We start from the raw sequence: 16045 nt of genomic DNA, 5'->3' as shown, positions 1-16045 counted from the left end.
CTTGAAGGTCACTGGTTCTCCAACCTTTGGGGCAGGACCTGTCAGTCTTAGAATGGCATCAGTGCAGAGTAGCAGGTGTAGGCTGGAGGTAGGCTCAGAGGTGCTGGCCACTCTCATTGGGAGGGTACCAGCAGGAATACCTGAGATGAACCACTGTTCATGTACCCCAGACTGCAAGGCACTCGAGGCTCGAAGACCATAATACTCTTGTCTGTGCTTCCAGGTGCAGCGTCTTCCTCAGCTGCAATCACTCCTCCCTAAGGAGGAATTTGTGAATGTCAATCTAGCTCTTGCTGGGCAGCAGTATGGTGCCTGATACAATAGGCCAAGGCTGGAAAGGAAATACTTATTTAGTTTTAAGAGACTCTCCTTCTGTAGCCCAAGCTGGAGTCAAACTGAGAGTAATCCTACTGCCTCAGTCTCTCAAGGGTTAGAACTCTATGTGAGACTATGCACTTTTCCTTGATGGAATCTTAATGGGAAGAAAGGGACTATGCAAAGACATTTATGTCCACATGTAATCATTTAAAAACCATGTCATCCCCGACTTAGACCAAAGGTGATACCTTTTCAATAAGTTTCTTTGAATCTATTAGGCATTCTTCTAAAAAAATGTTAAAATAAAACGTTTGATATTAAAGCACCTCTAAAATAAAAGGGTTTATTGAGCTGCTCAGATCTAGCAAAAAACAAAAACAAAAAACAAAAAAAGGTCCTGAGACAGATTTTTACAATTTACAGCAGTTGGGCTAGATGGAAATTGGGAAATATCATGGGCACAGGAATAGTAGTACACCTTGTGTGTGTGTGTGTGTGTGTGGTATGTGTGTGTATGTGTGGGGGGGGAGAGAGAGAGAGGGAGAGGGAAGAAGAGAGAGGGAGAGGGAGAGAGAGAGAGATGGAGGGGGGAGAGAAGTTGAGAAGAAAAAGATTCTTCTAATTACACTAAGCACAAAACCTCAGGGGCTGGGATGTAGCTCAGTGGGCGTAGTGTTTGCCTACCTTGCAGGAAGGCCTCGGTTCCACCCCAGTATTGCAGAACAGGTGGAGTTGCATGTAATCCCAGCTCTCAGGAAGTGGAGACCAGAAGACCAGGAATTCAAGGTTATCAAGTTTGATATGTATGAGACCCCATTTCAAAAATACTTTAAAGTCACTTTTAGAAAACAGTGGGGAGCTAGACATGGTGGCACCTGAATGTTAGCCTGGAACTCCCTGGGTATCTCAGGCAGGCTTTGACTCTCAGTCCCTTGCCTCAGCTTCCTGAATGCTGGAGGGAGAGGCATAGACTATCCTGGACTACATAGTGAATCCCGGGCCAGCCTGCGGATACACAGTGAGTCTATGCCCATGATCCCCAAAGAAACAAAACAAAATGAAGAGGGGGGAAGGAGGAGGAAAGAAAAATGGGTAAAAGATGTTTACAAGCACCCAAGAGAGAATATTCAAATCAGCAATAAATATGGAAAAGGTGATCGGCTTCATTAATCAGGGATATGCAAATTCAAACCAAAATTAACTCTGCCCAAGAAGCCAGATGCAGGAGAGGACACGTTGTCTGATTCCATTTATAGGAATGTCTAGTGACAGAAAGCAAGTTGGTGGCCGTCTGGGGGTGGCACTGAATGAGAGCAACCGGCAGAGGACAAGGGTGCTTTCTGGGGTGATATAACCAGAGGATCACCTCTGAATGAGGATTTTATACTTTGTCAACAGTCACAATTAAAGCGGCTGTATTCACACGTATGTATTCTATATTTCAGCTTGAAAGATAAAGAAGCTTGCTTTTTGGTCAGATTCAGTTTTTATGTAGAGCCTGGGGTAGGAAGATTCTTGGAGCCACAGAGTCTATTGCCAGTCTGGGTAATATAGTGAGATTCTGTTACCAAAATTAAAAGAGGAGCTCTGTAGAGTTCAGTTGATGCAGTGTTTGCCCATCTACTCAAGCCTTAGGTTTGATTCACAAAGGTCTCTAGCACTGCTAAACTAGACATGTTACTACAAGCTTGTATCTCCTCAAGGGGAAGAGGCAGAGAAGTATAAGGTGATCCTCAGCTACACAGGGACCTTGGGGCCAGCCTGGGCTACATAAGACCCTGTGAAATGGAAGAAGGGTGGGAGGAAGGATGGTTGCTTTTTTTTTTGTTCTTTTTGTTTGTTTGTTTGTTTTTGTGTTTTTGTTTTTGTTTTGAGACAGGGTTTCTCTGTGTAGCCCTGGCTGTTCTGGAATTCACTCTGTAGACCAGGCTGGTCTCAAACTCAGAAATCTGCCTGCCTCTGCCTCCCAAGTGCTGTGATTAGAGGCGTCCGCCACCACGCCCGGCTGCATTTTTTTTTAAAGCCCAATAAGATATCACTAGTAGGGCCGGTGTGACAATGTGTGTGTATTTACCAAAAATATCTACAAAATAACTCATAGCAACAGATTTTTTTGAGAGTCATACCACAGCTGGTCTTGATGGCTCCTTTGTCTTTTGCCTCAGCTTTCTGAAGGCTTCACTCACAGGTGTAGGCCATTGCGATTGACTAGAAAAATCTTAAAAACATTATGTTTGTTCTACTTTTGTTGCTAAGATAAAAACAAAAGCAAGCTGAGAAGAGGTTTATTGGGCTCACACTGTCACATCACAATCCATCATCATTGAGGACCATCAGGCAGGACAGGAACCTGGAGGCAGAAAGTGAAGCAGAGGTCATGGATAAATAAACACTGCTTACCAGCTTGATCCCTGTGACTCTCTCAGCCTGCTTTATTCTACAACCCAGGACCACCTCTCCAAAGTGGATACCTCCCTCTGCATCAATTAGCAATCAAGAAAAGGCCCCACAGACAAGCTCAGAGGTCAACCAGGTGGAGGCAATTACTCAACTGAAGAGTCCTTTCCCCAAGTTGGGAAGCAAGAATAATCATCACAGTTTAGAAAACGGGACTAAATAATTTTTAAAAAAAAATGCATATTTTGATTCTATTTGACCATCGTGCCCAAAAGGGAAAACTAATTTCCAGTATTAGAACTCAGGACAGGACCTATTTGAGCATGAAGAGTGACTGACAATCAGCAGGGGTTGTGGTTTGTGTTTTCCTTAAATTTCTTTACAAATCTAAGAAAACGAGTACTTTTAGACACTATGTTAACTTACTATGTTTTCACAGCATCAATTTCATTTTGAGAGTTTTCTTTCAGCATAAGTTATAGCTTAATCAACTGTCTGACTGATGGCCAAATGAGCAATTCTCCCTCAGATATACAATACTGGAGGAGGCCTTAATGCCTTCTCTCCAAACATCAATACTTGGGGGTAGACAGTACACACATCTTCTGAGACTAACAATTCTAGGAATTTGGGACTGATATTTGAGATTCTCAGCACCCGGAAAGTGGAGGCAGGTGAGTCAGGAGTTCAAGGCCAGCCTTGGCTATACCACAAATAATTACCTACAGCAAACAGCAAACACCAGCTCAATACACAAATAATTCCCTAGACAGGGAAGAACTGAGCAGGAGATTGGCATGTGTTGATTTATGATGAAAGCAGCTGATAGGAAAATGAAGGAACATTATTATCTACACTTTTTAAAAGATTTTTTTAAAAATTAAGGTGTGGTCTGGGCTAGTCTCAAACGCCTGATTCTCAGGCTTCATCCTCTGGCGTCTGCCTACTGACAGCAGCTAGAAAATCTTTTAAAATAAATAGGATGATGGACCACGCTATATTGGCAGGGACGTCCATAAGAGCAGTGGAGAAGTGCTGTTTGAAACGCTGTTTTGATTCTTGCAGATCTTCTGGCTGCCAGCACTAACTCAGGCCTCCAGTGGTTCCTTCCTCTCTTGTCGCCAATGGTTCCCGCCGTCCCCCCGCCCGCAGCCGCGGTAGTTTAGCCCGGCTTCCCCCGGGGAAACCCCTTGGGCGGAGCGTGGCCCCCGCCTTGAGGCCATTTGGATCCCTCCGCGTCAGGGGTGGGCCGGGGACCTGTGGGCCGGGCACGAACCCTGGGCTCTGATTGGCCGCGGCGGGAGTAAACATCCGGAGAGGTGGGGCGGGGCCGGAAGTGGAAGAAGAAGGCGGCGGCTGAGTCGGTTCAGAAGGTTTTAGAGCCGAGTCCGAGCTTCAGGTGCCATGGGCTGGGGGAAGGCGCCCTGAGGGGACTCGAGGCTGTGCATGGCGGGTGCTCGGGCCGCCGCCGCCGCCTCGGCGGGTTCCACCGCCTCGTCGGGCAGCCCGCCGCCTCAGGAGCCCGGGCTCTGGGAGCTGCTGGAGGAGTTCTCCCGGACTCAGTACCGTGCCAAGGACAGCGGCGGGAAGAGCGGCTCTAAGGTGAGCCCCAAAGGTGCAACGACCTGAACTGGACCCTGGCTTGAGTTACCGAGGGAAGACTGTGGTTCGGGATGGGAGGAGAGCTGGAAGGAGACCTCCTTGGGAAGGCACGGGAGAGGAACTTATCCAGGATATGGTCTCAGAGAGTAAGGATCCGGCTTTACACCAAAGAGGAGGACCGAGGCTCCTTGTGGGTTTTGGTGGTGGTGGGGGGAGGTTGCTTTAACAGGGGTTTGGAGGTCAAGGGTCGGAGTTGTGGGCCAGGTGCAAAGGTTAGACAATAGGAACGCTACCCTTCGTGAGCCTAGGAGGGGTTACCAACAGGCTCAAAACAAAAAACAAAACCCCTAAAATCTAAGTAAAAATGGGGAAGAGACTCCTCTGGACCAGAGATCAGAGTAGGAGTCTGGAGTAGTGTGACATTATGGAGCCCAGAGAACAGCGGAGTGTGTCACCTCCTTATAAGGTACCAGCATGACTTAGGCCCTTCCCTTTCCTTTCCTGTAGAGCAAGAAGAGAACCCACACTCCCTTTCTGTTCCTTTTATCAGAAGTCTCTGTCCGTTGTCCCCCCCACCCCGGGAATTTCCCTCTGCCGTAGTCACCAGGCCTGAAAAGAGAGCTTCTGATCTGGTAGAGGCATACTGACCTCACCACTGGTAGACCCTGCCCTTTCTCTTTCCCAGTGTGGCATTACACATTGGCGTTGGTCTCTGTGCTGGGCCATAAAACTGGTTTGGCCTCAGAGGTTACCTAGGGGCTGAGACATCGTCTATTAATCTCTGAGGTAACCTAAGAAAGATCACTAATGTGGTATTATCGGACCAGACAACCAAGTACCTTTCAGATTATAATTGGCATCATTTGGAGCTCTTGTTAAACACAAAAATTTCTGGTCTTACATTCTCTTAAAGCACAATGTCTGGGGAGGCGGACCCGAGAATTTGTACTGTATGTTCAGAAAAGCCTTAAATTCGTTATCCCAACCAAGGCCAGCCATGCACTCCTGATCCTCCTGTCTCCACTTCCTAGGTGACGGGGTTACAGGTGTTTACCCTCATGCTTGGTTTATGTGGTGCTGGACATTGGACACAGGTTTTTATGCACGCCAGATCGGCATTCTACCAGCTGAGCCACATCACCAGTCTTGTGTGTGTTGAGGTGTGGTCTTTAGTCTGTGGCCCTGGCTTGGTTTCATAGTCATTATCCCAGGATGGCTTGTAACTGATAATCCTCCTGCCTTAGCCTCCCAAGTACTACATACACGTGTGAGCCATCACAGTTGACTTCGAGGGCAATCTTTTGAGTGGTTATAGGAGGTGTGTGATTTTGATGTATCTCACTGCCCTCTGAATGTCTGTGAAAATTAGGGTTTTACAAGTTAAACCTTACTCTCTCACCACAACTGCTCTTAATACTGCTCCAGACTTCATGATCTCTCGAAAAGTTCTTGATGTGTTACAGGCGGTAAGCTTTTCTTCCAGTAGGCTTTTCACTGAACTGTGAACAAAAGGATTAATTTTAGAAGGGAGCCTTGCCTTCAGTTTTATAAGCAGATGGTATGTAAAGAGACAACTGTCTGCAGCTTTTACTGATTTCGCTGACTAGAGCTTCTTTATTTTTGTTGGTGTTGTTGAGACATGATCTTGAGATAGTAATTCATATATATATACACACACACATATACATTCACACACACAAACACACACATACATGCACACACACGTGCACACACACACACTGAACTCAACATCCTCCTGCCTCAACATCCCATGTACTAAGATTGTAGATGTGCACCATTGTGCCCAGCTGACTGGAGCTTCAACTGGAGTTTCTGGGGCTGTAGAACAGAAAAAAAAAGATTTTTTTGGTGTTAAAAGAACATAATGTGTTAATGCTATAGTAGTAACCTAAAGCAACAGTTACTGTTGCTTTGTTTTTTTGGGACAAGGTCTCACTATGTGCCCAGCCTCGCTGTGACTCCACAGTCTTCTGTGGCTGACGGGCTTAGGTACCACCTGAAGTATGCCACACATGAGTTAATATAGAGCCCACGGTCCAGCATCATGTTTCTTCCCAGCCTTGAATGATGATCACAGAAGTGCTTGTCACTCACTCCCAGGGGCCTCTTTGGATCATGGGCCACTTAAGCTCACGCCCTCAGGACCCGAGAATTCTCTTCAGGCTCAAGTCTCCTTCTCTATGCAGGTTGAACGCATTGAGAAGAGATGTCTGGAGCTATTTGGCCGTGACTACTGTTTCAGCGTGATTCCAAATGTGAATGGTGATATCTGCGGCCACTACCCCCGCCACATCGTATTCCTGGAGTATGAGAGTTCTGAGAAAGAGAAAGACACGTGAGCATCCTGTGACTGTAGTGTGCATGTCGGGTGGACCTCAGAGGCTCATCCCCACGGTCAGGAGACTGGGCAGGGCATGCTCACTTTGCTCAGGTGGGGTTAGTTCCTGGCATATTTACTGACTTAAGGTTTGAGTTTGATTGGCCAAGTAGTACAGCTTCAGATGAGAAGTGGAGAGTCCCAGCCCTGCAGCTTTCACCCCTCTGTTTGACCTCACTGACCTAAGACAGCAGACATACTTTCACCTCTCTGAACAACTTCAGGGCCATCTTTTGTTTGTCTTTAGTAGGTGTAGTTGGAAGGAATGATGACATATCAAGACAGACTGTATTTTATTGAGGTTGTACCCTCATGTAGCCTGAGTTGGCCATGCACTCACTTTGTAGCCATAGGAATGATCTTTAATTTCTGATCCTCCTGCCTCCACTGCCTAAGTGCTGGGGTTACAGGTTTGTGCCACCATGCCCAGCTTTCAGGACAGGCTTAGGGGTGTTTCCCATGCGTGTCTCTTAAGAACCTGGGCCTACAGTCACACTGCTTGAGTTAGCATCCTACTACTTGTCCATTTTCTAACTCTGTAACTAACACTAGGCAAGTTTTTCATTCTTTGTCCTTAGTTTTTCTTTGATAATTCCCGGTCTCCTCATAATTAAGGCTTGCAAGAACTAATTAAAATTCTAGAAGGGTGGCTTGTGCAGTTCCTTATGATAAATTGTGCTAATGCGAGCCTGATGTGTAAGAATTAAAAATAAGAGCTACCGTGTACACCGAGGTTGTCTGTCCCAGGCTCTGGGTCGAGAAACAGTGTACAGCAGAGCAGACTTGGAACACCTGATAGGGACTATCTCATCAGGTAGCAAAGGGTCATGGTTCTTTGGCATGGATAATTATTCACAACACTGAGGCTCCATGGCTGCTCCTAGTTCTTCCCTTAAGTTCCCTGCTTGCTGTCTAAAGGATGTTCCAGGAGCTGCTATATAATCTTTGCCCTGTAAATGAGGGTGATGGGAAAGCTCCTGCTGTCAAAGCAAAGCCATTGTCTCCCAAGACATTGGGGGAAGTGTGGACTCTTGGGCTTTAGAGTCATGGGTCAAAATCATGGCATACCAAGATGCCTAAGCAATTCATGTGTGTGGAGGGAGCTGAGAAGTGCTGCTGTAGGCAAACCTAGAGGATGGCTGGTCCTCCCTGGTGGTGTGTTTGAGATGACTTCAGGATAGAGAGCCTGTGTAACAGTGTTTCCCCAAAGTTCTCGGATAACTTTTGAATAGGCTTTTTTTTTTCCTTAGCCTGCCTTTTACTTATTTCTCCTTCCTTCCTTTTTCACACACACCTTTCTTTCCCTTTCCTTTTTTCCTCATGTTTAGTTTTTTGTTTGCTTTGAGACAAGGTTTCACGTTGTAGTCCTGACTGGCCTTTATCAACTCGGCCTCAGCCTCCCATTACAGGTGTGAGCCACTGGGCTCAACTCAGTGGAGCACTGATCATTGCCAAGGAGTGTGGCCTCCTAGGATGTGTGGGTATAGTGCTTTTCTCCAGTCACATCTGCACAAATGAAGGCTGTGGACTCCAGTACCCCCTCTTGAACCTTCTAAAGCAGTTTCCAGTCTGCATTCTCAGACTCCCTTAGATGCCTTATATTCTATAGCCAGATGTGGGGAGAGATGGTTTACAAGCAGATGAACAGCATGGTCAGAGGAGTTAAAGACTGAAGCCTTTATTTTCTTGTTTTTTTTTTTTTTTTTTTTTTTTTTTTGGTTTTTCTGAAACAGGGTTTCTCTGTATAGCCCTGGCTGTCCTGGAACTCACTCTGTAGACCAGGCTGGCCTCGAACTCAGAAATCCACCTGCCTCTGCCTCCCGAGTGCTAGAATTAAAGGAGTGTGCCACCACGCCCGGCTAGCCTTTATTTTCTTATGTGTGAAGGGATATCTAGAAGAGGGCCATCTCTTGAAAATTCAGTATATTACTCTTCTGTGAAGATACCAGTTACAGCACCTTTCTTAGTTGTTCTCTAACTTCCCTTCCAACTTAGCCTTTTATAGTCCTGTAAGCTAGTTAGTCTGTAGCCGTCTCTCAGTCACCTGCTACCAACATTGTCACCTATGCAACCAAGCCTGACCTTAAATTCATGAACCTTCTGCTTACATCACCCAAGAGGTAGAGTTAGAAGTATCCACCATGTCTTGCCCAACCTCTTTCCCCCTTTTTACTCTTGTGAGTGCCGTGTGGCACTTAACCTCTGCCCTCTGATAGTGTTCATGTGAGTGAACCACCAAGAGATCTTGTTACTGCAGAATCTGATTTGCTACCTCAGAGGTGGGGCCAAGATTCAGCATTCTCTACTTAGCTCTCAGTTATGGTTGGTTGCTTGTCCTGAAAGGAACATGTTCAGTGCTTATTCATTCTAGCAGTAAAGAGAAGAATTTCTGGTGGCTGATAACTGAGTACTTGTTTTTAGCATACATGAAGCGCCTGGGTTAGATTCTTAGCTCTATATAAACAGGCCGTTGTAGTACATGCTTGTAATCCCAGGGGAGAATTGACTGCGTCATTCTTAGCTACAAGGTAAGTCTGATAACAAGCCTGGACTATGAGATCCTGTGTTGACGGGGAAGGGGAGTGATTGATTCCTCTCTGATTGTCTTGAGTAAGGATTTCACACACTTATGTCCTGCATGTCACCTATGAAAAATATAGTATCGCCCCTATTCTACAGAGAAAAAGTTGAAGCCCAGAGAGCAGTTTCCCTTTACCCAAGAGGCAGTTAGCAGAATGATTCCCCTCTGTCCACTGGTCTGCCTTTTCTTTACTGCCACCTTGTCCATAAGGGTCTCACTTTCTAGGAAAAGAATAGTATGCTACCCTTGAAGAGTTCTGTTAACGTGTGCGTTTATATCTCGGGGCCTTGAACAGTTTCTTAAAGTGTGTGTGTTTGTGTATAGGTACCTAAGACCAGGTACCAATGAAGGCCAGAGACATCCCATCCTGCTGGAGCTGGAGTTCCAGCTGGTGGTGCACTTCCTAGTATGGATGCTAGGAACAGAACTTAGGGTTTTTCCATTATAGCCCTGACTATTCCTAGAATTCGCTCTGTAGACCAGGTTGGCCTTAAACTAATAGATCCAACTGCCTCTGCCGCCTGAGTGCTGGAATTAAAGGCAGCACCACTGCCACTAGGTTCCCCCTTTTTTTCTTTTTGATATGGGATCTTGGCTAAGGTTTTCAGTCTGACCTTAGACTCCTCTTGCCTTACATAGCTAGAATCACAGAGACATGTCAGCATGCCCTGCTTTAGAGTTTGTAGTTTTCACTTCTTGCATGGTCATTATATTGAAGTGACATTAATTGGCAATGAGTATTTGTTGAAAGGAAAAGAATTTGGGTATAATTGGATAGGAAGAAATATGACTGCATGCATAAATTACTATGACATGAATAGAGTGAGTTAGACAGGCTGTAACTCGATTCAGAAAGGGCTTGGTCTAGCGAAGAAATCTCCCCAGTTCTGTCCAGGAGGGCCAGAGGGTTTGCTCTGAGTGTTTGCTGAGCTGCCTCTGTGGTGGACCCCAAGAATCCCCAGGCCCAGGCTTGGTGGGCGTAACTCAGCATTGGCAGTCTACAAGAACCCTAGCTAGGGGACAGTATAGCTGAGGTTACTGATTCACTCTGGAGGCTGAGCCAGTCAGGATTGCTGAGTTCCAGGCCAGCCTGGGCCATAGTGTGAAATGGTCTCCCCCACCCCACCCTCTCAAAAATCCAGGGCCAGTGAGATGTCTGAGCAGGTGAGTAGCACTTCTCTTACAGTCCTGACCCCCTGAAACCATGTAAAAGTCAGATGTAAGTGAGCACTCACTCAACATGTGTGATCCCAGAGCTCCTATAGCAAGATCGGAACAAAGACAGAACTCACCAGAAACTCGGTTATTCAGCATTGTGACCAAAATCACGAGAGACCCTTCCTTAACAACAAGGTATTAGGAGAGAGCCCTGTCCTCAAAGTTGTCCCTGGACCACCTCGCCCCATGACGTACGCCTCCATGTTCACGTTCCTCCTCCCTCCCTCAACAAATAACATCTTTTTAAAGGGCTTTAAAAAAATAAATAACCCTGGTAGATGGTTGGTGATGGTGGTGGTGGCAGTGGTAGTATACGCCTTTAATCCCAGCACTAGAGAGGCAAAGGCAGATAGATCTCTTGAGTTCAAGGCCAACCTGCTCTACAAAGTGAGTTCCAGGACAGCTAAGACTAAAGGAACAAACACCCAATAATTAAAAACAAAAGAAAACACCACCACCAACAAAAACAGAAAATACTGTTGCCACATCAATTCTGGCAAGCTTTCTTAAACCTGTATAGCATTCCTAATGTAGGCTGGCTGCTCCCTGCGTACACCCAGTCTTCCTGCCTCAGCCTCCAGAGTAATAAGATGGTGGTCATTATCAAACCATGCTTTAAAAATAGTTTTGTGAACTGGGCGGTGGTGGTGCACACCTTTAATCCCAGCACTTGGGAGGCAGAGGCAGGCGGATTTCTGAGTTCGAGGCCAGCCTGGTCTACAGAGTGAGTTCCAGGACAGCCAGGGCTACACAGAGAAACCCTGTCTCAAAAAATTAAAAAAAAAAAAAAAAAAGTTTTGTGAGCAGATGATGTTCATGAAGACCAAAAACCAATTAAATAATTCAATTAAATAATACCAAAGGAGGGGCTAGAGATTTACCTCAGGGACAGGCTCTGGGTTCAGTCCCCAATGGCAAATAAGTAGCAAAGGAAATCTCAGTACTGGGTTGTAGATACAAATATGTAAGCATACAGTGTTCATTCATGTATGGTCATAGGCCACACAATTCACTGTCTAGTGAAAGATTAAAAACAGGAACTAGTGAGAAAGCAGAAACGGAACTGGTTCTTTAAGTAGTGGCCAGGCAGATAAGCCATGATCTAGTGTAATAGAAAATAAATGGTCTTACACTAAAAGAACTCAGAATCCAGGCATAATCCCAGTCTGTGGGAGGCTGAGGCAGGATTTTGAGCCTGAGGACAGTCTGGAGGACATAGTGAGACTGTCTCAATAGCGACAACACAAAATCAGTTCGGAGCCCTAAGTTCAGAGGTTAGTACCTGTCCTGGTCCTTTCTCTGTTGCTATGTGGTGGAGGGATTTCTATGAGACAGGGTCTCATACTATGTAGCACCAGCTGGCCTAGGACTCTTGCTTCAGCCCTCTGTGCTAGCTTTTAGGAGAACTTGCTGAATGCAGCTTAGGAGAATCTGATGCAAAGGTTTTGTTTTGCTTTTGGTTTTTGAGACAGGAAAACACAGAGCCCAACTGGCCTCAGATAGCATCAAGATGACTTTGAATTCCTGACCTTCTTGTGTCCACCTCTTAAGTCCTAGGGTTACAAAAGTGCATTACTATGCCTAGTTCTGTTTTTATGACCTAAATCTACCAAATGTAGTATGTGTATGTGGTATAGGTGAAGGTTGACGGTGGTACACAGACCTGTGCCCATGCATGAAGGCCAGAGAACACTGCATATTCACCTAGCTCTCCACCTTATTATTTCTTTGAAGAAAGGTCTCTCGCTGAATGAGAGCTCTTTCTGGGTAGGCTGCCAGGCAGCAAACCTCATCAGCTCTCCTGCTCTGCCCTCCAACAGTTCTGGGGTACAGGGGCCCATGAGATCCTGCCCAGCTTGTTACAGGTTCTAGAATCCAAACTTGGGCTATCAAGGTTGGGCAGTGAGTGCTTGTAATCACTAAGCAGTCACACCCCCCCCCCCTTTTTGTTTTTGAGATAGCGTCTCATAGCCCAAGGTAGCTGTAAACATGGTGCAGTTAAGGCTTGAACTCTTGATTTTTCTGCCTTCCCATGTTCTGGGATCGGGTCCAGAGGGAACTACTGTGAACTTGTTGAGAGGCCAGTGGACAGACAGTGCTGACATGGCTGAGAAATGGGAATGGTGATGAGGTACTTGGGAAGCTGGGTACTGGGAGCCGTGCTCTCCACTCTGCTTCATGGTTCTAGAGGTGAGCGTTGCACTGGTTTTGGACTAGGTGCCTCTGTACTTCATAGAGAAACTAAGACAGGACGAGCAGTGGCATCCGGCTTCTTGGCTGCAGGATTTGCCGGTGAGCCAGTGCCATCCTGGCTGTGGGTAATTGACATGGGGACCCTGGCCCCATAAAGCTTTCCTTTTCTTCCTCCTAAGAAATAACATTCCATCAAAAATTATATCTTAAATCTGACCTCCTGGAGAAATATACCATGGGGGTGGAGGGCAAGTTGTCCTCTTAAACCTCTTTGGTTCTTTTGGGTTTTTGCAGAGCAAAAATGGGTCTGAGAAAAGCTTCCGGAGAAGGGCTCCATAGGAGGAGTTCCCTCCTAACCCCAACTTCTTCTTTCTCATGATTATTAAACTAACTTTTACTTGGAGACATACTCGTACCTGTTGAACCATCTCACTAGCTCATGTCATTTTGAAACTGAGTTTTGCTAAATTTTGGAGGCTGACCATGACCTCACCCCATATCTCAGACAGAACTTGGATTTGTGATTTTCCAGCTTTGCTCCTCCCACCAAAGTAACTGAGATCTCATGTAGGTGCTCCTAGGTCTGGCATATGCTTTTGTAAAGTATATTTTAACGTTAGAAAATTTCCTCTGTGTGTGTATAGTGCATGTTAATTGTCCTGCCCCTCCCGTCCCCCATCTTCCAGACCACTAGTCTGTGACCCTATCCCACCTCCCAACCTCTTTGTCTTTTTTAAATTGTTTTTCTTTTTAATTACCACTGAGTCCAGGCTATTCACATGGGGATAGGACCATCTGTGGGGGTGTGGTCAGCCTGCCGGGAGCCACTACCCTTAAAACACTTGACTATTCTTCCGCCATTCACTGCCAATAGTAATCCTCAGCCAGGACTTCCCTGTCTAAAACCCCCATCCCCTGAAAACAAAAACCCAGCATAGCAGTCTTAAAAACAAACTGGCCATGGTGGTACATGCCTGTAGTCCCAGCTCTCAGAAGGAAGCAGGGAGATCGCAAGCTTGAGGCCAGGCTGGAAGACACAGCAAGTTAGAGGCCAACGTGACCTAGGTAGGGAGGCTGGTTGAAAACAGAAATCTAAGGCAAAACACAGCACACACACAGACACATCCCGGCAACAACCAAAACAACCCACAGCTGTCTGTCTGAAGTAGGATCTCACACAGTCTAGGCTCCTGAGCCGCTCGCTCCCTGCGCCTCCCAAGTGCTAGAGTTACTGGGCTGTAACACTGTGCCCAGCTCTTTTACTGTCAATTTGAAGGAAAATATAAAGGCTTCTGTCTCTAAATCATGGCTTGAGGTTGTAGTGACTGTCAAGTGGAAGCATCTGAAATTGAAGTAGAGGAGTTTTCAAAAATCTGGAGCTATTGCATTCATGAGCTCACAGCACCTATGATGGAGTTTCTCTGTGTGACTCTGGCTGTCTTGGGACTCACTCTGTAGACCAGACTTGCCCTTAACTCAAGAGACCTGCCTGTCTCTGCTTCCTGAGTGCTGGGACTAAATGGATATGCCACCACACCTGGCTGCTTTTGTTTTTTTAAAGTGCGGTCTTCAATGACCTGAAACTCACTATGTAGATCAGCCTGGCTTTGAACTTGTGGCCATCCTCCTGTCCTTGCTTCCTGAATGCAGAGAGAATAGGTGTATACCACCAGCCTAAGGCTGTACTTGTATCATCTGCATTACCATCCAGCTTCCCTTACAAAGGAGCCACAGATCCATGAGTGTTGCTAACCTACCTCTCCTGAAACAGGGTTAAGGTGCATGTGCCCTGAGGAGCTGTGTGGTAACAGGATCATTTGAAGGGTCAGGCTGTGGAAGGGGACTGAGCTTTCTGTAAGGCTGGCTCAAAGCTCAGTTCCCTAAGGAGAACACTTGCTTTCCTTCTGAGGACGCACTGTACCGCTCTGACTTCCCTGCCTCTTGTTTGTCTTTGTGTGTGGTGTATGGATGTGAATGCTTCCCTGTGCATGTGTCTGTGGAGGCAGAGGCCGTTGCAGTTCATGTACCACCTTATCTTTTGAGGCAGGGTGTCTCACTAAGCCTGGCCCTCCCTCACTCACCAGGTAGCTTGGCTGGCTAGTGGGATCCTCTTGTACATGCACTACACACACTCCGGTGCTGTTTGTTTTGGGGGAAATGTTGTTTGGTGCTGGTATAGCTTCCTGACTCTTATTTCCTTTTGGATTTTTTCATTTATTTGGGTTTGATTGGGGATTTTCTATGTGGTCCTTGTTTTGAGACAAAATCTCATGTGACTCAGGCTGGCCTGAACTCACTATGTCACCCAGGCTTGCTTTGAGTTTATAGTAATCCTCCTGTCTCAGCCTTTTGCATGGGCTAAGATTACAAACATGCACCACCACACCCAGTTCATTTTATTTGGCTTTCATTTTTTTCATTGGGAAGGCTCTGAAATCAGGGTAACTTGTATCTTGATACTTAGAATTAACAGGTTTTTTTCTTTTTCCTGAAAAAACTCGATATATCAGTGATCTGAAATTTAGAAATAATGGCCTTTGCTAAATTTTCAGTGAGTAAAACTTGGAATGATGGAGCATATATGTGACCTTAGCACTTGGGAAGCTGAGCTAAGAGGTTTGCTACAAATTCAAGACTAGCTTAGGCTACAGAGTTTAAGGCTAGCCTGAGTTACATCTGAATTCAAGGCCTGCTTCAGCTCTAACTCAAAAAACAGAATTCTAGAGAGTCCTATACATGTGTGGGCCTCCTTTGCATTTTTTTTTTGTTTTGTTTTGTTTTTTGTTTTTTCGAGACAGGGTTTCTCTGTATAGCCCTGGCTGTCCTGGAACTCACTCTGTAGACCAGGCTGGCCTCGAACTCAGAGATCCGCCTGCCTCTGCCTCCCGAGTGCTGGGATTAAAGGCGTGCGCCACCACGCCCGGCTCTCCTTTGCATTTTTGTGAACAGACACGCTTGTGTTGCTGCCTGGCTGACCTCATCCTTCTGCTTGTTAGGTTTCAGAGCACTGTACAGGTGAACAAGCTGCAAGACCTCATTCACCGAAGCAAGATGGCCAGGTGCAGAGGTCGGTTTGTCTGCCCAGTGATCCTGTTCAAAGGCAAGGTAAGGTCCACACACAGTATCATTTGCTGTCTCCTGGTAGAGCCTTTTTTGTTCTAATAGCATAAGGCAGGGTAGTTGGTTGTTGGAATCTCACAGTGTGGGAAACAGGCCAGAGAAATGGACCATTTCTAACTGAAGGAAGGTTTCAGATAGGAAGGGGTGTAATACCAGGACCTCCTGCCCCGTGCTATAGAGCTAGATTGCCTAGATCACAACCTGGCTCTTACTGCCTG

The 16045-nt window shown here is 46.2% G+C and overlaps 1 protein-coding gene across 3 annotated transcripts in view; it reads left to right on the top strand.

Moving 5' to 3' along the window:
• Positions 1-4049: 4049 nt before the first annotated feature.
• Positions 4050-16045, top strand: part of Mtmr14 (myotubularin related protein 14) — a 42915-nt gene continuing 30919 nt past the window's right edge. For 2 of the 3 annotated variants that reach the window (XM_021164509.3, XM_021164508.3), the window contains exons 1-3: positions 4050-4317; positions 6525-6673; positions 15704-15812. In XM_021164509.3, coding sequence (XP_021020168.1) covers positions 4162-4317; positions 6525-6673; positions 15704-15812 — 414 coding nt within the window. In that variant the 5' untranslated portion in view covers positions 4050-4161. The remainder of the gene's footprint in view (positions 4318-6524; positions 6674-15703; positions 15813-16045) is intronic. The other variant, XM_029478281.2, reaches the window with a different exon arrangement.

The sequence above is a fragment of the Mus caroli genome, unplaced genomic scaffold (genome assembly GCF_978045245.1).
Source record: "Mus caroli unplaced genomic scaffold, Mus_caroli_1 scaffold_7, whole genome shotgun sequence".
Classification (NCBI taxonomy): domain Eukaryota; kingdom Metazoa; phylum Chordata; class Mammalia; order Rodentia; family Muridae; genus Mus; species Mus caroli.
This window is presented reverse-complemented; position numbering and strand designations above follow the sequence as displayed.